Source organism: Falco naumanni, chromosome 24 (assembly GCF_017639655.2).
Source record: "Falco naumanni isolate bFalNau1 chromosome 24, bFalNau1.pat, whole genome shotgun sequence".
In the NCBI taxonomy this organism is placed as follows: domain Eukaryota; kingdom Metazoa; phylum Chordata; class Aves; order Falconiformes; family Falconidae; genus Falco; species Falco naumanni.
In genome coordinates this window covers 301,504-321,293 of record NC_054077.1, presented here as the reverse complement: position 1 = coordinate 321,293, position 19,790 = coordinate 301,504, and the positions used below count along the sequence as shown (strand labels likewise).

Sequence of the window (19,790 nt, the reverse complement as noted above, 5' to 3'; positions counted from 1 at the left end):
GAGGAAAAGCTTCTTGTAGCCCACCTTGAGGAAGCCGACCACAGCGCCTTTGGGGGTCCTGGGGGAGGGCAGAAGGCATTTAGGGGGTGCCCAGATGCCTGGGTCACCCCTGGGGACACAGGCGTATGCGCTCACCCCCGGCCATCGGCGTCGCGGAGGATGTAGAGGACGTGGCGGTTGGCCTCCATTCGTGCGGCACTGGTGACGGGGGCTGGCAGGCCTTGGGCCTGCACGGGAACAGCCGTTACCCCCCCCCCCCCCCCAGCTGCCCCCCGTTAGCTCCAGTTGCTCCCTGTTACCCCCCCATTAGCCCCTGTTACCCCCAGTTGGCCCCCCATTAGCCCCAGTTGGCCCCTGTTACCCCCAGTTAGTCCGCACTGGCCTCAGTCGCCCTCTGTTACCCCCCCCCGTTAGCCCCGGTTGCTCCCCATTGGCCCCAGTTGCCCCCCGTTAGCCCCCTACCTTAGCCGAGGCCTTGCCCAGCTCATCGATGACCGTCCTCAGCTGCTGCTCCCCAGATCCCCCCTGTGCCGCAGGGCCACAGCGAGGGGGACAGGGTCACAGGGTCACCACAAACCCTTCCCTTCCCCCCCCCCCCCCCCCCCCCCCCCGCCAAAACACGCCAGGGTGGCCGTGCTGAGGCGCCATTACCCATCATGCCCTGGGGCAGGATCCTGGGGGATCCCCGGTTTCCCCAGCATCCCCCGGGGCAACAACACCCCCCATTCACCACGGTGCCCCCAAGGCAATTGAGGGGGGGCAGGCCCTCCAGTTTCCCAGCATGCCCCGCGCGCCCCTTTTGTTTCCCAGCATGCCCCGGGTGGGCCAAGGCCTAGTCCTCAGGCCTAGGTCTCCGGTACCGGTGGGCGGGCCCACGGCGCCCGGCGGGCCGGAGGTGTTGGTCCACCACGCAGACGCGGTCACCCAGCACCGGTGCGAGGTCGAAGGGAAACTCCATGGCCGCTTCGATCGCCCGCCGGGCCCGGGCCCGGCCCCGGCCTCGGCCTCGCCGCCGCCTCCGCCCGCCGGGCCCGGCCCGGCTTCGCCGCTCCCGCCAGGACGCTGTCGACGCTAGCTCCGCCCCCTAGCAACCACCCAGCCAATCACCACCTCCCCCTCCCCCTCCCCTAGCAACCAAGCCCCGCCTGTCCGCGAAACCCCTCCGCCCTCGACAACCGGCTTCCCGCTCCGCCGCAAAGCACGACGGTAAACAGCCCCGCCGCCATTTTGAGGAGGTGGCGGCCATTTTGGCTGCGCGGCCACCATCTTGTCAGCACCGTGCCTCAGTCCCAACCCCCCTCCGGTGTCTGTGTGGAAGAAGGAAGGCAACGCATCTCGCAAGAGGGTTGTAAACGCTTTATTCCCCCCTGGGCTCCACGCAGGGAGCCGGAGGTGTATCCATGGGTGTCCCCACGGCCGGTGGAGGTTCTTTTTCCTTCAAGTAATCCTTGTAGAGGCGGCGCATGCGGGCGATGTCGGCAGCAGGGGGAGGCTGCCACTCGTACCAGGGATACCAAGGGTGTCCGGGGGCCAGCATGGGTGCTGGCGGGGTTTTGCCAACAGCTGGGTGTCGGTTGGAGAAATCTTCCTGAGGGACAGGCACGTAGGGCACCTGTAGCCATAGGAGACCTGGGATGGGTGGGAAAGGGGGAGTGTGAGGTGCTGGCATGGCACCCATGGGTGCTACTCCCCCCCTTGCGGTGCTCACCGTGTTCCTGCGCCTGCGTGATGGCCTTGGATAGGAGCTTGTGCTGCCTCATGCAGACCCCTGAGGTGGGGGGGGACGTGGTTAGTGGCTGCGAGGGCAATAGCACCCATGGGTAGCCCCCCCCCCAGCACCTATGGGTCTCCCACACCACCCACGGGTGCCTCTCACCTGTGTACGTGGGGTGGAAGATGATGCCTGAGTGGGGGCAGATAAACTGGTCCAGGAGCTTCACATTCTACAGGGAGGAAAAGGTGGGCAAAGACGAAATGGAGGGAGAAAAAGGAGGAAAACGGGAGAGGAGGAGGAAAATGGGGGAAGCAGAGAGTGTGTGGGGGAGGGGAGCCCTCCCAAATCCTGCCCCACCCCCAACCTACCCGGAAATCCACATGGAGGTTGTGATCGCGGCAGATGGGGCAGGGGTTTCCCACCAGCTTCCCCTTGCGCTGGGAAGGGGAAGAAAAACATGTTTCAGGGGTGCCCCCCTCCCCCTCCCAGCGCCCCCCTCCCAGCGCCCCCCTCCCAGTCGCTCCCAGTGCCTCACCAAGCAGGTCTTGCGGGTGCGCTGGGGTGGGATGGCACCTTTGTGGTTGCGGCGGTAGCCGTGCCAGACGGGCTTGTCACCGTAGGTCGCACGGTACTCTGCGTGGGAGAGGGACGGGGTGGGTTTTGAGGGGAGGAGGGGCTGGGGACACCCCCCAGACCGTGTGTGTCCCCCCCCAAATTCCCCCCCCCCAATACCTTCACTCTCCAGGTACGCCCACGGCTTCTCCTGGTAGGGGGACGGGGGTGTCGGGGGGGCCTTAGTCGCTGCCTGGGTGCTGCAGAGCTGGGGGGCGTCCTGGTATGGGGGCGGTGTGACGTCATACCCATGGCAGTGACGTCACGGGGTGCTGCCCCCTCCCTGCCCACCCTGGGGGCTGGGCCACCGCAGCCACCGTGACATCACACCGGCTCCTTGTTTGAGGCCGGTGTGCTACGGGGGGCGGAGCGGCACCGGTGTCACCAGCGCCGGCCCGGCTATGACGTCACACAGCGCCGTGCCATCACCCCCCCCCGTGCCCCCCCCCCCCCCGCAGGACCCCCGGTGCCACATGTCACCGCCGCATGCAGCATCGCCGCCTAAGCGTCCCTCACCCGAGCCCACAGCGGCCGCCCCGGGCCCCGCAGGCCGCCGACCACCGCCCGCAGCAGCGCCGTCGTCCCCCCGGCCGGCGCCATCTTGCCGCAAGCGCCGCATGGGAAGGGGCGGGGCCAGGGGAGGGGCGCCGCCATCTTGCCGCACGGCCCCCTTTCCCCGCCCCCCGGGCGGCGCATGCGCGCTCGCCTCGACCTGAATAAAAACTGCGCCACAAGGCCGGAGGACAATAGCGGGCGGCGGCCGCGCATGCGCAGGGCGGCGGCTGCGCAGGCGCGGCGTGAGGGAGGGCGCTGGGAAGGGCGGGGCGGGGCGGGCGGCGCAGGCGCGCGGGGGCTGCGCTGTGACGATTGGCCGGGCGGGGCGGGGGACGGGGCGGGCCGCCCCACTGGGCGGGGCGCCCTATAAATAGCTCCGCCCGCGCCTTTCGCCGCCATTCTGAGGGCTGGGTGGAGGTGAGTAGAGAGCTACGGCGGGGCGGCGGGGGGGTGGTATGGGGGGTTTTTATCCCCCCCTTTTTTTTATGGCGCTGGGGGGGGGCCCTTTTGTTGGGCCAGCGTCCTTTTGCCTTTAGAAAATGGCGTCCCTCAGCCTGCTTAGCCCGGCCGGGGGGGGATGGGGCCCTCAGCCCTCCTGTTTCCCCTCAAGAGCTGAGGTGAAACCACCCTTCCCCCCACTCCAAGGGCGGTTTCCTTCGGTTTTTTGATTCTGCCCTTTCCCCCCTTTAAAATTTTAAATCTCTCACCGGGGATAATGACTGCTAATCATTTCGTGTCTTTCTTCTTTGCTTCTAATTTTTTTTCCATTTTTTTTTATTTATTGTGCCCACCCCCCACCCCCTTTTTTTTTTTTTCCTTTCCCCGCTCCAGGTTTGGTTGCTCTTGAGAGACGCCGTCGCCTTTACCACGAGAAAAACAAACAAACAAACAAAAAACAAACGAACAAACAAAAAAATACAAAAAAGCGGGGAAGAAAAAGCTTTCTTCCCCCCTTCCCGCTCCCATCCCGGTGCCGTGGAAGAGCCGCCATCGCAGCCTCCGTCCTTTGGACCGTCCTTGGGAAGCCGTTTCAAACTCGAAGGAAACTGCCACTTAAAAACATATTCTCCCTCTTCTTTCCCCCCAAAAACAAAGGCAAAATCCCCCCCTTTTTTTTTTAATTCCAGCAACTTTTTTTTATTTTTTTCCATCATTTAGCTCGACAAAACCACCCCTTTAGGGAAAAAAAAAACCAACAAACCCCCCCAAAAACTTCCATCAAGCTGAAAAAAAAAGTTGCTGCGTTTTTTTAAAGCCATGACCAAAAACAAAGCAATTCTTTTTTTGCTCTGATAACACCACCAATGCCAAAATCCAAACCTTGAAGCGCTGTCGGCAAGAAAATTAATTGGATAGTAAGTGTTGAATTTTCAACCAGCTGAATTCCCCTCAAAAAAAAAAAAAAAAAACCAACCAAACCCCTTTATTGGTACCAAAGAGAAAAAATAATGGGAGGAAGAGCCCCAACTGTGTGCTTGAGGAGGACGTAGGCTTTGCTGAAAGGTGGTTAAACCTTCAAATTCGGGGGTATTTTCAAAAAGACGTGGGAGCCGGTGGCGGAGGGTTCATGAGCTCCCACGCAAAAACCAAAAAAGGGGGGAAAAAAAAAAAAAAGACAGACCCTCAAAAATATCCTGAAATCGCTTGGGTTTTTGCGGGGGAGACGGAAATTGGGGACCCGAGCGAGCAATCTGTACATAAAGATTGCGGGGCGGCTGTTAAAACTCGTGGAATCCGGGTTGATTTTGAAAATCCAATGTTAAAAAGGATGATTTATTTTACATTTTTTTTGTTTTTTAGGTGCCATTTTAGGATTGTTTTGCGCAGAGGAATGCGGGGAGGGAGGGAGAAGGTTGGGGAATGGAGGGGCGGTTAAAGGCGGGGGGGGGGGGCTGTGCAATCTAGCAATAAAGATTGCTAGGCAGGCTTAGCTTTGCCCCAAAACCGGCTTTTTTCATGCAAAAAAAACCCAGGTTGGCTTTAAAAAAAAAAAAAAAACCAAACCCAACAAAAATACCCCCCACCCCCCAAAAAAACAGCCCAAGAGCCCGACTCGGGGAGCTTTGGGGCCAAGATGGCGTGGCCGCTCGCCTGCTCTTTGTCTTAATGGTTTTTTTTTTGTTGTTTTTTTACTCATTTTCCTCCTTCCCCCCCCCCCCCCCCCCCCGTTTTTTTTCCTAGATATTTATTTCACAGGTTGCCCCCCCCTGCCCCATGGTGTGTGGGGGGGCACTGCAGCCCCTTTGCATTTGGGGGGGGGGGGTCCAAACCCCCCGATCCCCGCGGATTTAATGGTTCTGTTTTAATTGGCGTAGGTGTCGCGCGGTGGCGGGGCGGGGGGGGGGGGTCGTTATATTTATATTTGTGTGTGTCGTCTCCCCCCCACCCCCCCCCCAACCCTCATCTCCCCCCACCCCCACCCCCCCAAACTTGATTTTTATTTTTTCGGCTTCTAAAATGGCGCCTGGGCCTCGCCGCCGGCCCTGGCTGATGCAACCGGCTCTTGGCAAACCCCTCCCACCGTGCCGGGGGCCCCCCCATATCTTCCTCACCCTTATTCTCCCCCCCCCCCCCCAATTTATCCTGACACCCCCCCCCCATCCCGCTCTAACCGTACCCCCCCCTCCGGCTTTCATCTGCAGGATCCCGGTGCCGTACAGAATAGGACCCTACGGGCCGCTGCTTCTTTTGTAGGTTGTGCCAAAAATCCCTTTTCTTCCTCAAAAACAGGGTCTTCTTTTTTTTTTTTTTTAATTTTTTTTTTTTTTTTACTCCCCCCTCCATCTTTCCCTTTCTTCCCCTTTTTTTGGGGGACCTCCCTGGTGGCTTTGGGTGGCGGTTTTGGGGGGGAGGGGGGGGGGGAAACAGCATCCTCGAGCAACTTATAACCTTTAATTTATCGTGACAGGGAAATGCTATCACTGGGCTTCACCCCCCCCCCAAAGAAGTCAATTGGGGGGGGCGCGCACCCCAAAAATCCTATATTTTTTCCCGATTTTCAATGCATTTGCCCCGTTTTGGCAGCGCGGAGGTGCTGTGTGCGGTGCAGGCTTAGGAAGCGAAGGGAACTTGGTTTTACTTCAGCAAAAGGGAGGGGAACAACTGCAACCCGCCGGGTAAGCAAAAAAACCTTTCTGGTCTTAATTACATTTCACAACCTTCATTTATATCTATTTTTTAATTAAAAAATTAAAAAAAAAAAAAATCCCCCTTTTTTTCTTTACCATCCGTCTCCTGGTGCATGCGGATGCTGTGCTGGGTCGGGATCTATTCCCCCCCCCCTTTGCCCCCAGCCCTGGGCAAACACTTGACACCCTAATCAGAAGGACTTTGGTGAAAACCAGAAAAAAATTTAAAATTTTCTTAATAAAATGATTAATTTTTTATTGATTTCCTCCCAAATTAAGAGCCTGATATGTGTGGGGGAAGAGCCCTTTTCTTTCCAGTGGTAGCATTTCCCTCGGGGGGGGGGGGGGGGCACAGCGGGCAGCCCCCCTCTTTGACCCACGGTTTTGGGGTCAGTGTGACCCCCACCCCGTGTTGAAAATGGGGGTTCTGTCCCCCCAGAAAACCGGTTTTGGGGGGGGAAAAAAATAAGTGAAAGCGGCGTAAAAATGTAGTGGTAGTGGGGGGGGGGGGTGGGGTCAGGCCTTCCTCGGCCTCGTGGCTGGGTGGTGGCAGGGCTACACCAGGCCAGGGTGCCTCCCCCAGATCGATTTGGGGGGGGGGGGGGGGGTGAGATGTAGCCCCCTCCGCTCTGGGGAGATGATTTACCTCCTTGGGGGGTGCTCGGTGCTTTCTTGCCCCCCACCCCCCTACCCCTTTAACCCCTGCCGGGGTGGGTTTTGAGCAGTTTCACCCCCACGTGGAGGGGGTGTCGGGTCGGTGTTTGCTTCTGCTTGACCCACCCCCAGCCTCAGGATGGGGGGGTGAACCTCCAAATTCTTTTGGGGGAGGGGGGGGGGTTGTACAAAGACCCCACCCCAAACCAGGACAGGGCTGTGGGCCTCCTTGTCACCTGGGTGGTGGCCTCAGGGACACACATGCGGGGTGTGTCGTGTCCCCCCCCCCCCAAAATAACAAGCCACCAGGCTGGGTCTTGGCTGCTTTTCATCAGTGGGGGGGGTGTGTCGAAGGTTACAAAGGACCTTTGTGTTTAAAAAAAAAAAACAAAAACAACAATTTGGGGTGAAAATAAGTTCCCCCCCCCCCTTTAATTGGTGGAGGATTTGGGGGGGGGGGGAGGGGGGGGGTGGTATTTTGGGAGGGGTTGTGCTCAAATTAACTTGCTCTTGTGTCTTTTCAGAGGGGCGGCTCGTGCCTGGCTTGCTGACCCCCCCGAAAAAAAATTATACCCCCCCAAGAAGGGGGAGGGGGGGGCTCCGCCGCCTGTATCCTTTAATCGGCCTGAGCAGGGGGGACTTAACGAAGTCCCAGCTCGTTAAGTCTTTGCTGTGAGGAGAAAATGGGGGCTGGGTGCCACCTCCCCACCCTAAAAATGGGGATGTTTTTCAGGCCTCCCCCCCCCCCAAGCTAGTGGTGTTTTGGGGCTGTTTTCACTGCCCCCCACCCAAAAAATCCACCCAGCCCTGCCATGTTTCCGCCTTCGTTAGCAAAACTGGGGCATAATTAAGCTAGAGAAGCTTCTAATTAGCTGTAATTAAGAAGCTCGCTGATGTCAGCAGGATGAAATCCCCCCTCGGCAGGTCAGGCTGGATCAAGGTCAGGCACCTGATGGACGCCGGGTTGTTAGGAGGGTGCTGGCCCTAATTATTAGCTTGCTAATTAACGGCTGATTAGTTAGTTGTTGGATTTAATTGCGCCCTGGACCGGGGAGGGGACATGACGCCCCTAAAGCTTGCGCCGTCGCTGCTGTCCCCCTCTCCCTTGCGCCTCCATCCTTCCTTGCCTCGGCCTCTGCTCTTCGTTAAGCGCCGACTCATTAATTAACCCTTGGGGTAAAACCGGGGGGGGTGTGTGTGTGTGTGATTAAAAATGGGGGTGCTGTGCCTCCCCCAGGACCCTCCAGCTCCCGGTGAGGGGGTTCTGTCCCCTGCTGTGACCAGAAGCTGCTGTCTCTCTGCCCTAGGGTGGCAGCGCCAATTAAAAACACAAATGGGGGCCACTTTGTCACCGCGCTGTCACCTCCGGGGGGGGGTAACACCCCCTCGGGATCCCTTGGGGGTCCCTTGGACACCCCCTTGGCTGCAAGAGCCGCGTTTTGGGGGCGATTTCTCCCTCTTTGGGGTCAAGAATTTTTCCGGGGGTGGGTTTTTCTCTTTGTTACCGTCTCAAAGGGGACAAAAAGTGGGGAGGGGGCAGCGCTTGGAACAGCCACATGGGGCTTGGTGGGGGGGACGGACACGGGGGTTGTCATCGCTGTCCTAATCCCCCCCCTCTCCTCTTCCACCCGCCACCCCCAGGGCTTTTCTGCCATGGGCTCGGGCCCCATCGACCCCAAGGAGCTCCTCAAGGGCTTGGACTGCTTCCTGGGCCGCGATGGCGAGGTCAAGAGCATGGAAGGCATCGCCAAAATCTTCAAGTGAGTCCCCAAAATGTCCCTTGTGTGTTGTGTCCCCCCCTCCCCCCCCCCCCGCAGTGTCCCTGTGGTGTTTGGGGGGGTCTGACACCTCCTTTCTCGTTAACCAGCTTAATGAAGGACTCGCAGAAGATGGTGAGTCGCTGCATCTACTTGAATATCTTGCTGCAGACGCGGGCGCAGGACATCCTGGCTAAGTAAGAGCAGCGAGGGGGGATCTGGGGGGTCCAGGGAGAGCAGGATTTGGGGGGGGACACCCCTTCCTGCCTGGATCCTGATGGATTTTTCCTCCCTTTTTTTCCCCCCCTAGATTTATCCGGATCGGGGGTTACAAGCTGCTCAACACGTGGCTCACCAGTTCCAAAGCCTCCAACAACGTCCCCTTCCTGCAGCAGATCCTCCTCACCCTGCAGCACCTACCCCTCACTGTTGACCACCTCAAACAGGTCGGGGTGGCTTTTGTGTGTCCTCCCCCCCCCCGCCGGGTGGCTTTTGTGTGTCCCCCTGGCTGGTTTATGTCCCCCCTGGGGTGACTTTAATCCCCGCGACGTTGCCCCTCACCGCACATCTCCGTCTTTTCCAGAACAACACAGCCAAGCTTGTGAAGCAGCTCAGCAAATCCAGCGACGATGAAGGTGAGCAGCTCTCGAAACCCCCCTCAGACCCCCCACCCCAAGCCCCCTGAATCCTTCCGTTAACCCCTTCTTGCCCCGCAGAGCTGCGCCGCCTTGCCTCCATCCTCGTCAGCGACTGGATGGGTGTCATCCGCTCCCAGAGCAGCGCCCAGCCCACCGGTGAGCACCCCCCCGCGCCCCCTCTTCTTCCTCCCCTCTTCAGTCTAATGCCAGCATCTGAGCCCTTTTCCCGTCTTTCCCTTCCTCCCCTCCCCAGAACGGGATAAAAAGAAGCGGAAAGAGGAAAGTAAAAGTAAAACACCCGTCCAAGAGAAACCCCAGGAAGCTAAAACTGAGGCAAAAACTGAGGAGATGCCAGAGAAGAAGCGGGACAAACCGAAATCGCTGCGGACCACCGCTCCCAGCCATGCCAAATTCCGCTCCACTGGTAATTCCCGCTCTCCTGTGGGGCGATGGGGGGGGGGAGTTGGTGCTTTCTGGGGGCTGTTGGAGGGGCCGTGCTCAGTCGTGGTGTGCTGGAAGGAGACGCGCTAACGATCCCTTCCCAACAGGGCTGGAAATGGAGACACCTTCGTTAGCACCGGTGAAGAAAATGAACTCTTCTTCAACTGCCGATAAATACAATCTGAAACCGATGCCCATAAAGAGGCAAAAGTGAGTCTGGGGCGGCTTTTTGGGGGGGTCTCGGGGCCACTCCTGGTGGTCTTGGGACCACTCTGGGGTTTCAGGGCTGCTTCTGGGGAAGCCTGACCCTTTTTTGGAGAGCTGTGGGCTGGTTTTGGGGCCCTGCCCTGTGAGTGACCTGCGTCCTCCCCTGTCCCGCAGCATTTCGTCCCTTCCTGGAGATGTTCCTCCTGCCGAGAAGAAATACAAACCCCTGAACACGGCACCCAACGCCACCAAGGAGATCAAAGTCAAGATCATCCCGCCCCAGCGTGAGTTGGGGGGGGGGGGGGACGACGACTTGGGTGCTGTTTTGGGAGACGCTGCGGGCCTTTCTGGGGACAATTTGGGTGGCTTTGGGTGACACGTGGGTGCTGTTTTGGGGAGCAGGTGGGGTGCCTGTTTGAGGGGCACCTTGGGTGTCCTTTTTGGGGGGATACTGGGGGTGGTGCTGGGTGCCAGCTGGGAGACAGTTCAGGTACTGTTTTGGGAGACACCGAGTGCCATTTTACGGGGTGATTTGGGTGCGTTTTAGGGAACGGTCTGAGTGGTTTTGGGCGATACCTGGGTGCTGTTTTGGGGACGATTTGGGTACCGGTTTGGGGACGCTTTGGATCCTGTTTTTGGGGGACGATTTAGGCGCCTTTTTGGGGATAACGCGGGGGGGTTTGGGTGACACCTCCCTTCTTTTTCCCGCAGCCATGGAAGGGCTCGGCTTCCTTGACGCCCTCAACTCCGCTCCCATCCCCGGCATCAAGATTAAGAAGAAGAAGAAAGTCTTGTCCCCCACAGCGGCCAAGGTGAGGAGGAGCCCCCACAGATACCGGGGTTCCCTCCCCAGATACCAGGGTCCCAGATAATAACCACCCCACCCCCTCTCCTTCCCCCCCAGCCCAGTCCCTTCGAGGGGAAACCAGCTCCTGAAGCCAGCTCTGCCAAACCTTCCTCCCCGGAGCCAACTGCTGCTTCGGAGCCGATGGAGACGGATCGGCCCGGCACGCCGGTACCGGCCGTGGAAGTGCCGGAGCTGATGGAGACGTGTAAGTTGGGGTGACGAGGAAGGGGGAAACCCGTGGCTCAGGGGGGTTAAAGTGGGTGCTGAGCCCCCCCCACCCTGGTTCCTCCCACAGGCTCGGCGGAGGTGAGCGGTGACGCCAAAGCCACCGAAAACGCAGCGGAAGGCGGCCAGCTCACCAAAAAAGGTCGGAAAAAGAAAACGGTGAGTTGGCCAGAAGAGAGCAAACTCCGCGAGTATTTCTACTTCGAACTGGACGAAACCGAGCGAGGTGAGCGCCGTCCCTCCCCCCCTGCCTTGTGTGTGTGTCCCCCCCCCCACACGCACCTTGGCGTCCCCAGGCTTTTAGGGGTGACACTTGTCCCTTCCCAACAGTCAACGTCAACAAGATCAAGGATTTTGGGGAAGCGGCCAAGCGGGAGATGCTGATGGATCGCCAGGCCTTTGAGACCGCCCGGCGCCTCAGCCACGACACCATGGAGGAGAAGGTGCCCTGGCTTTATCCCAAGCTCCTGGATCTCCCCGCTCCCCTCGTGGTGCCGGGCAGCGGCAGCCGGGAACGCTTCACTCAGGCTGAGAGAGAGAAAGGGATCTTGCAGGAGATCTTTCTGTCCAAGGAGAGGTGAGTAGATCCCTTGGGCTCCCCTGTCCGCCCAGTCCAGGGAAGGGCCTGCTCTTGATACAGGAACTCCGGGTTCCCCCTGTCCTTGCAGCCCCCCTGCTGCCCTGCCTTTAGATTTACTTTTGATCTACTTGGGAAGCAGATCGCCCCATGGGATCCCATCAGCACCCTGATCCCACTCCCAAGGATTAATGGGGTTGATCCTCCCCAGTGTGAGGGTTTGCAGAGGTGTCCTGGGGGGTGGAGATGCTGTTGGGAGGGTGATGGATCTGGGATCCCCAGGGGACCCTGAGGATCCAGAGCCTGCATCTCTGGATCCACTCGGCAGCCTCGGGATTCCCGGGGGATTGAGCACGTGTGAGGCACCTTTATGGTGCTGCCCCAGGGATCCTTGTGCCAGGGGCTGTGGAATGTGTCTGGAGTTCAGATCCCTTGAGGATCCCCCTGGGGTCTGGAGCTGGGTGTCACCAGGATCCCCACAGATCTGTTGCGGGAGGCTGGGTACGAGCTTCAAATCATGGGGGGTGGGGCTGGGTGTGTGTGAGCCCCAGCCCCCGCAGATCAGTGGGGTTAGAGGGTCGATTGCCCCCAGCGTGAGGATTTATAGGGGATGCAGGGGCTGGGCAGAGACCGTGCCAGTCTGGATCTCCGTGGATCTAGAGGCTGAGGGGAGGTTGCTGGCACCAGATCCTCTTGAGATCTTTGGGGGTCTGAAAGGACGAGCTGATGACCGGGCCCCAGATCTTCCTTAAGGATCTAGAGCACTGCGAGGGAGGTTTTTGGGGTCTGGATTCCCTGGGATCCCAGAGAATCCAGAGTTGATGGGGTGAGATTTTGGGGGCCCAGATTCTCTGGGATCCCAGAGGATCCTGGGGGGAGGTTTCTAAAGCCTAGATGCCCAATGATCCAGAGCTGGAGGGGAGAGGTTTTTGGGTCCCAGATTCCCTGAGATCTTTGAGGATCTTAAGCTAGTGGGAGGGCTTTTGAGGGCTCCGATCTGCTGGGATCAGTGAGGATCCAGGGCCACGGGGGAGATTTACAGAGCCCAGATCTCCTGGGATCCCTGAGGACCGAGGGGGGGGGGGGGGGGGAGGAGTTTGAGGCTGAGATTCTCTGGGATCTGTGAGGGTTCAGAGCCAAGGGGGAGGTTTTTGGGACCCAACTCCCCATGGATCCAGAGTTGGGTGGGAGGGGAGCAGGTTGCTGGAGCCCAGATCTCCTGGGATCCCCAAGGATCTGGTGCCTGGAGGAGGAGCGTTGTGGAGCCTGAGGATCCAAAGTGGTGGGCGGGGGAGGAGAGGAGGGAAAGACGGATAGATGGATGGGATCCCCGAGGATCTGAAGTCTTTTGTGGGGGCACACAGGACCCCTGAGGATCCGTAATATCTGTAGGGGTAAGCACGGGATCCCTGCTGATCCAAAGTCTTGGGGGGGACACCCAGGATCTAGAGCTGCGAAGGCTGTTGGCGGTCCAGATCCTCGAGGATCCCCTGGGAGGGGGCAGATGGCAGTGGATCCCAGGGATCCATCGACCTCTGACACACACCCCCCCTCCCTTCCTTTCCCTTCCCCCCTCCCCCCAACAGCGTCCCAGACAGCCCTCACGAACCTGATCCGGAATCCTACGAGCCGCTGCCGCCCAAACTGATCCCTCTGGATGAGGTAAGTGCCGCTGCCGCGCCGTGCCGTGCCGCCATAGCCCCCCCCACCCCGCCACCCCCCCAAAAAATAGCGCAGCCCCCCCCCCCCACCCCCCCTTCGCCCCTCACCCCTATCTCTGCCCTCCCCAGGATTGCTCTGCCGAGGAGGTCGCCTATCCCGAAGGATTGGAAGCCGGCGCGGCCTCGCCCTCCCCGGACGCCGCCGGCGGTGCCGGTGCCAAGCTGCCCCCGGTGCTGGCCAACCTGATGGGGAGCGTGGGGGCTGGTAAAAGCCCCCAGGGGCCAGCGCCCCGCCGCCCCCATCAACATGCAGGAGATCCTCACTTCCATCATGGTAACTGTCCCCTCCCTCGTCCCCAGCACAGAGCCACCCCCCACCAGGGTGACACAGCAAGGGGGGGGGCGGCGGCGGCGCTGCGGGGGAGGGGGAAGGAGGTCACCCCCTTGGGTTTTTCCCCCTCCCCCACCACTCACTCTCCGTGTGTCCCCCACCAGGGTGGGCCCAGCACCCACAAAGCGGAGGAATTGATGAAGCAACCGGATTATTCGGATAAAATCAAACATTTGTTGGGGAATCTGCAGGCTCAGCCGCCGGGGCCGAGTGGAGGTGAGTGCCGGACACGGTGGGGACATCCAGTCACCGGTGGGGACAGCCCCGTCAATGGGGGTGGGTGGGGGGTGTCCCGAGGAGCGTGGTGGGGGGAGGGGTGGGCGACCGCTGGGAGCCTGGTCCCTGCCCTTGAGGGGACACAGGAGTGTCCCTGGCTTGGGGACAGTGTCCCCTACCCCAGTGGGGACATAGGGGTGTCCTTGGTTTGGGGACGCAGTCGGGGACGCTCTTCCCTTCCCCAGAAGGGGACACAGGGCTGTCCTTGGCTTGGGGACACGAGGGGGACACTGTGTCCTGCCCCAGCAGGGACTTAGGGATGTCCTTGTTTTGGGGACATGATGGGGACACAATTGAGGACACTGTTCAGTGCCCTGATGGGGATATTGGGCTGCCCTTGGCTTGGGGACGCTGTCCCCTCCCCCAGCAGGGACACGGGGCTGCCCTTGGCTTGGGGACGTGCTTGGGGATGCCACTCAGTGCCCTGATGGGGATGTGGGGTGCTCTCACTTGGGGACATGCTCAAGGGACCGTTGGGGACACTGTCTCATGTCCTAGTGGACATGTGGGACTGCTCTTGGCTTGGGGACACGCTTGGGGACACTGTCCAGCGCCCTGGCAGTGACATGAGAGTGTGGTTTTGGCTTGGGGACACACTTGGGGACACTGTCCAGCGCCCTGGCAGGGAATCAAGGTTGCTCTTCGCTTGGGGACACGTGTGGTGACACTGTGCCCTGCCCTGGTGTGACATGGGGGTCCCCTCAAGCTCGGGGACGTGCTCCAGGCAGTGCTGGGGACCCTGTCCCCTACCTCAGGGTGACAGAGGGGTCCCCTCAGCTCCAAGTCGTGCCAGGGACCTTGTCCCTTACCCTGGGAGTCCCCTTGATTTGGGGACATGCTGTGGGGTGACACTGGGGGGGGGGAATGTCCCTTCAGCTTGAGGACCTGGGGGCACCTGAAGGGGGGGGTGGTGGCTTGGGGATCGGTGACACGTGTCCCCAGCTGTCCCTGTGGGGCCACTGCCAGTGATGTGTCCCCTGTGTCAGGGGGGTGACACGGGGAGGGAAGTATTGATGTCTGTCCCCTCCCCTGGGGGGGTGACTTGGATGTCCCCTGGGTTTGGGGATGTGGGGGGGGACATTGGGGTCCCGTCACTGTGGATACCTGTCCCCTCTCTGCTGGGAAGTGACTTGGAGGGGGGGCTGTGTCCCCTTAACCCCGGGGACACGGCCATCGTCACCGTGCCCACCTCTGGGGTGACACTAGGGGTATTGGGGGTCCCTTTGATTTGGGGACAAGATGTGGGGACCATTGGGGACCCTGTGTCGCCCTCTGGGGTGACACAGGCAGGTACGGGGGGTCCTCCTGATTTGGGGACAAGCTCTGAGTACCTGTGTCACTGGAGTGACACGGGGAGGAGGGGGTATGGAGGTCCCCACATTTTGGGGACACATTCTGGGCACTGTTGGGGACCCTGTGTCCTTTGGGGTGACACGGGGGATTTTGGGGTCGCCTTAATTTGGGGACAAGCTCTGGGCACTGCCAGGGACCCCCTGTCCCCTGGGGTGACAGGGGGGGTTTGGGGGTCCCCTTGGTTTGGGGACACTTTTGGGTGCCATCAGGGACCTTGTCACCCTCTGGGGTGCCATGGGAGGGGTATTGGGGTCCCCTTACCTTGGGGGGACCCCTCTGGGGTGACACGGGGGGGGGTCCCCTTAACTTGGGGACATCTGATGTGCCCCGGGGGGGGGCAGCTGTCCCTTTGAACTGGGGACATCTCCCTGCTTACGGGCACTTTGGGGGGGGGTGGGGGGGGGCACTCTGGGACCACCAGCCACTGTCCCCTGCTTGGCGGGGGGGACCCGTGGGGCTCGAGGGGGGGGGGGGGGCGGGGGTCCTTCTGCTTACTGACCCCTCCCCCGTTTCTCCCCACAGTGCCCCACGGCTTGCTGGGCCCCGGCCCCATGGCCAACGGCTTCCCGCCCGGCCCCAAGGCCATGCAGCACTTCCCGCCGGGGGGGCCCATGCCGGGTAAGTGCCACCGGGGGGGTGACGGGGTGGGGGGGGGGGGTGGCACCCGCAATCCCCCCTCTTTCCCCCTCCCTTACCTTTTTTTTTAATTTTTTTTATTTTTTTTTTCCCCTCGCAGGACCCCACGGAGGAGGTGGGGGGGGACCTGGCCTCCCCCCAGGTCCGGGGATCCCAGGTGGCCCCCGACTTTTAGGGCCGCCCCCCCCCCAACGAGGCGGCGATTTTTGGGAAGCGCCGGAAGGGGGGGGAAACCTCCGAGGTGGCCCCCACGGCGGCGGCGGCGGCGGCATGCGCGGGGGGGGCCCCTTTCACCGCCCCCGCGGCCGTAGCGGCGCCGAACCCCCGTACCGATGCCGCGGCGGCGGTGGTGGCGGCGGCGGAGGGGGGGGGTCGCAACGGGGGCCCCCCAAATGGCGGCGGCGGCGCAAGGGGGGGGCCCCCCGGTAGCCACGGCGATCACGGCAGAGGCCACCCCGGCGAGCACCCCCGGGGCCACGGCGGAGGTCACGGAGGAGGTAAATGCGGGGGGGCGGGGGGGCCCCCCCCGCGAGGGGGGGGGGGGCGGCGGCTGTGGGGCCTGGCTGTGGGCGGGCCCGGCCCCGGCTGGGAGGGGCCTGTGGGTGCCCCCTCCCCGCCCCCGCCCCCCCCGCCGTTCCTGCCCCGGTGGCGGGGGGGGGGAGCCCCCTCCCCACCCCCTCCAGCCCCTCGAGCCCCCCGGGCCGTGGGGCCGAGGCCCCGACGGGCGCCCGCCCCCCATGGGGCTCTAGGGCAGGGGCGGCAGAGAGGAGAACACCCCCCACCCCCCCACGGCGGCCGCAGGGCATGCTGGGAGCGTAGGGACCCCGCCCCGCGCCCCCATGGCAGCTGGGGTGCTGGGGGACGGGGGGGGGGCCGCAGGGCATGATGGGAGTTACCGTTAGAGTGGGCCGCAAGGCATGCTGGGAGTTCACACCAGCACGAGGGCAGGCCGCAGGGCATGCTGGGAGTTGAAGCCAGCTCTAGGAGGGGCCGCAAGGCCTGCTGGGAGTTCACACCGGCGCTAGGAGGGGCCGCAAGGCATGATGGGAGTTGAAGCCAGCTCTAGGGCAGGCCGCAGGGCATGATGGGAGTTCACACCAGCTCTAGGAAGGGGCCGCAAGGCACGATGGGAGTTGAAACCAGCTCTAGGGTGGGCCGCAGGGCATGCTGGGAGTTCACACCAGTGTTAGGAGGGGCCGCAAGGCATGATGGGAGTTGAAACCAGCTCTAGGGCAGGCCGCAGGGCATGCTGGGAGTTCACACCAGTGTTAGGAGGGGCTGCAAGGCATGATGGGAGTTGAAACCAGCTCTAGGGTGGGCCGCAAGGCATGCTGGGAGTTGAAACCAGCTCTAGGGCAGGCTGCAGGGCATGCTGGGAGTTACACCAGCCTAGGGCAAGGCCGCAACATGCTGCGAGTTAAGACCAGTGCTAGGACAGCAAGGCATGCTGGGAGCTAAGAGCGGCTCTGGAGCGGGCTGCAAGGCATGATGGGAGTTAAGACCAGCCTAGGGCAGGGTGCAGGGCATGCTGGGAGCTAAGAGCGGCTCTGGAGCGGGCTGCAAGGCATGATGGGAGTTCACACCAGCCTAGGGCAAGGCCGCAACACATGCTGGGAGCTGAGACCAGCGCTAGGACAGCAAGGCATGCTGGGAGGAGCAGGTCAGGCCTAGGGCGGGCAGCAAGGCATGCTGGGAGCCAAGTCCAGCTCCGGGAAGGGTGGTGTGGCTCCGAGGAGGGCCGTGGGGCAGGCCGGGAGGGGCAGGGCAGCTGTTAGGAGAGCCGCAAGGCATGCTGGGAGTTAAGACCAGGCCTAGGGTGGCAGCAAGGCATGCTGGGAGTTGTAGTTTAGCTTTAGGGGGAGCTGCAAGGCATGCTGGGAGCCGCCTTGGTGCCCCATGGCCACCTTGTTGACAGGGCCTGGCCCAGGGCACTCTGCCCCACGGCGTCCTGAGCTGCAGCGCAGTGTGGGGGCGAGGTGGAGCTCGGCATCTATGGGGCTGCCCCACAGCCACGCACAGGGACCGGCCCAGCTCTCTAGCAGAGCTCGAGCACCGTGCGGGTCCGTGGCTGCCCCACAGCCGCCCCACAGCCGTGCAGAGGGACCAGCCTGGCCCTGCGGCCAGGCTATGGGGCGGCAGTCAAGGTGCCGTGGGGCTCGCAGCCGCCCCATAAGGGACACAGCAGCTCCAGCACCTGGCTATGGGGCAGGGAGGGATTGGGGTGCTGTGGGGCTCGTCCCCGTGGCTGGAGCAAGCCCCATAGATGCAGCTGGCGTTAGGACGTAAACTGCGGTGCCATAGGGCTCCACCGCTGCCCCATACCAAGGGGTCCAGCCCTATAGACGCACCCACTCCCCACCAGCTCTCGGGGCCAGGCCGGTGGGGTTCACCGTGGGGCCCATTGCTGCCTCACGGCCACCCCGCTCCCCCAAGCGAGGCCGAGAGCCGATCCCACATGTGCGTGTGGTGTCCCCTCCCCACACCCCCCCCTCCCCATTTCCCCCCCTACTCCCCCCTTCTCCCAGAGCTGCTGCCGTGGGGCCGCCGTGGGGCCGGGGCGCCGGCGCCTGACGCGCCTTCCCCCCCCCCTTTTCTCTCACGCAGACATGTCGAGCCGCGCCGTCTGTCGCCACTTCATGCTGAAGGGCAGCTGCAGGTACGAGAACAACTGTGCCTTCTACCACCCCGGCGTCAACGGGCCGCCCCTGCCGTAGCGCCCGCCGCCGCCCTTCCTCCCACGCCGCCGCCGCCGCCTCCTCCTCCTCCTCCTGCCCTTCCTCCCCTGCCCCCCTTCCTCCTCCTCTCAGACTCGCGCTGCAGCCACCAATTTATGGCTTCTGTGAGGCCTCCGTGATGCCCCTGGCGCTCAATTCCAATCCTCCCCCCCCCCCCCCCCTTCCTTCCCCGGGCGCAAATACCCCCCGAGGGGCGTAAATACCCACTTATGGGGCAGAAAGAACCCACTTACAGGGCAGAAATACCCCCCTCAGAGTGTAAATACCCACCTATGGGGTGTAAATGCCCCCTGAGGGGTGTAAAAATCCACCTATTGGGCAGAATTGCTTACTTGTGGGGCAGAAATACCCACCTATGGGGTATATATACCCACCTGTGGGGCAGAATTGCCTGCCTGTGGGTTTTAAATGACCAGCTATTGGGAGAAATACCCACCTGTGGGGCAGAAAGACCCATCTATGGGGGATAAATACCCCCTCAGGGTGTAAATACCCACCTGTGGGGCAGAAATACCACCCCCCCAGGGCTTATATCTGCACCTATAGGGTGTAAGTACCCATCTGTGGGGTGTAAATATCTTCTCTGGGCATAAATATGGGGCATAATGACCCACCCAGGGGGTAAATTCCCACCCACGGTTTGTAAATCCCCCTCTTCAGTGGGGCCAGACCCCCCCCCTTCCCCGAGGGGTGGGTGACACCCCCCCCCAGGCACCAACAACCCTGCCCTGGGGTAAATGCCCACCCCAGGGCATTAATGCCCCCCTCCTCGGTGCAAATGCCGTCAGGAGGGGTAAATAAACCATCTCAGAAGGGTGTAACTGCCCCCCAACACTAATTTATACACCCCCCCCAGGGGTTAAAATGCTGCTGCCAGGTTATAAGTAACCCCCTGTGGATGTAAATCCCCCCCCAGGGTATCAGTACCCCCCTGTCAGGGTGTAATTAACCCTGCTGGGGCCCAATTTCCCCCGTTTTGGGGGCCAAAACACCCCAGTGGGGCATTAAGAGGACACCCCATCCTCCCCCGGGGTAAAAGCCGATTGGCAAGGTGAAACGCCCCCTCCCCCATGTGTGGCGGGGGTAATTACACCTCCCGTGAGCAAAAAAAAATGGTCCCTGCCGGGGAGCGATTTTCCCCCCCCCCTGAAGTGAATGATGGTGTGTTCCAAGGGCCACTTCCCCCTCCGGGGTTGTAAAATGGTCCCTGCTGGGTGTATTGCCCCGCCCCCCCCCCCTCCCCCCATGCTAAAAATGTTGGGTGCCAGGGGGGCAGTTATCCCCCCTGGGGAGAAATGGTATGTGCTGGGGGTAATTACCCCCCCCCCGGGGGGTGTAAAATGGTCCCTGCTGTGTGTAGTTACCCCCCCTCCTCGTGCAGAA

At 61.5% G+C, this 19,790-nt stretch overlaps 3 protein-coding genes and 1 long non-coding RNA gene across 5 annotated transcripts; 2 read left to right on the top strand and 2 right to left on the bottom strand.

Moving 5' to 3' along the window:
- Window positions 1–6: 6 nt before the first annotated feature.
- ATAT1 (alpha tubulin acetyltransferase 1) lies at window positions 7–1,266 on the bottom strand (the record flags this gene model as incomplete). The annotated part of the gene is made up of 5 exons (XM_040578214.1): window positions 1,146–1,266; window positions 861–922; window positions 463–525; window positions 136–227; window positions 7–58 (listed from the first exon to the last, which is right to left on the bottom strand). Coding segments are annotated over exons 1-5 (390 nt in total), but the record flags the coding sequence as incomplete, so codon positions are not given.
- Window positions 1,267–1,344: 78 nt separating this feature from the next.
- On the bottom strand, window positions 1,345–2,974 carry MRPS18B (mitochondrial ribosomal protein S18B). 2 transcript variants are annotated; one of them, XM_040578211.1, is made up of 7 exons: window positions 2,843–2,971; window positions 2,447–2,546; window positions 2,250–2,347; window positions 2,083–2,151; window positions 1,877–1,943; window positions 1,709–1,768; window positions 1,345–1,629 (listed from the first exon to the last, which is right to left on the bottom strand). In XM_040578211.1, exons 1-7 carry the CDS (start codon window positions 2,924–2,926, stop codon window positions 1,358–1,360), a joined length of 750 nt encoding a protein of 249 aa, XP_040434145.1. In that variant the 5' UTR covers window positions 2,927–2,971; the 3' UTR covers window positions 1,345–1,357. The 2 variants fall into 2 exon arrangements, with proteins under 2 accessions (XP_040434145.1, XP_040434146.1); XM_040578212.1 differs by lacking the exon at window positions 1,709–1,768 and having other exon boundaries at window positions 2,843–2,974.
- Window positions 2,975–3,257: 283 nt separating this feature from the next.
- LOC121080289 lies at window positions 3,258–3,799 on the top strand. Its single transcript, XR_005825321.1, has 2 exons — window positions 3,258–3,298; window positions 3,713–3,799. It is a non-coding gene; the product is annotated as an uncharacterized LOC121080289 (long non-coding RNA).
- Window positions 3,800–4,071: 272 nt separating this feature from the next.
- PPP1R10 (protein phosphatase 1 regulatory subunit 10) lies at window positions 4,072–18,910 on the top strand. Its single transcript, XM_040578208.1, is given in 21 exon segments — window positions 4,072–4,236; window positions 5,524–5,571; window positions 8,305–8,423; window positions 8,531–8,617; window positions 8,731–8,866; window positions 9,004–9,055; window positions 9,137–9,214; window positions 9,312–9,482; window positions 9,607–9,709; window positions 9,881–9,990; window positions 10,418–10,518; window positions 10,611–10,758; window positions 10,849–11,004; window positions 11,109–11,355; window positions 12,942–13,017; window positions 13,146–13,307; window positions 13,309–13,350; window positions 13,512–13,623; window positions 15,559–15,654; window positions 15,773–16,169; window positions 18,277–18,910. Coding segments are annotated over 18 exon segments (2,313 nt in total). The 5' UTR covers window positions 4,072–4,236; window positions 5,524–5,571; window positions 8,305–8,316; the 3' UTR covers window positions 16,102–16,169; window positions 18,277–18,910.
- The last annotated feature ends 880 nt before the right edge of the window (window positions 18,911–19,790 follow it).

Excerpts from the sequence above, each read along its gene's own strand:
- MRPS18B (XM_040578211.1), bottom strand. The coding sequence starts at position 2,926 with ATGGCGCCGGCCGGGGGGACGACGGCGCTGCTGCGGGCGGTGGTCGGC. Across the intron at positions 2,547-2,842 it reads GGCGGCCGCTGTGGGCTCGG|GACGCCCCCCAGCTCTGCAG; the intron begins GTGAGGGACGCT and ends CCCCCATACCAG. Across the intron at positions 1,944-2,082 it reads ACCTCCATGTGGATTTCCGG|AATGTGAAGCTCCTGGACCA; the intron begins GTAGGTTGGGGG and ends TCCTCCCTGTAG.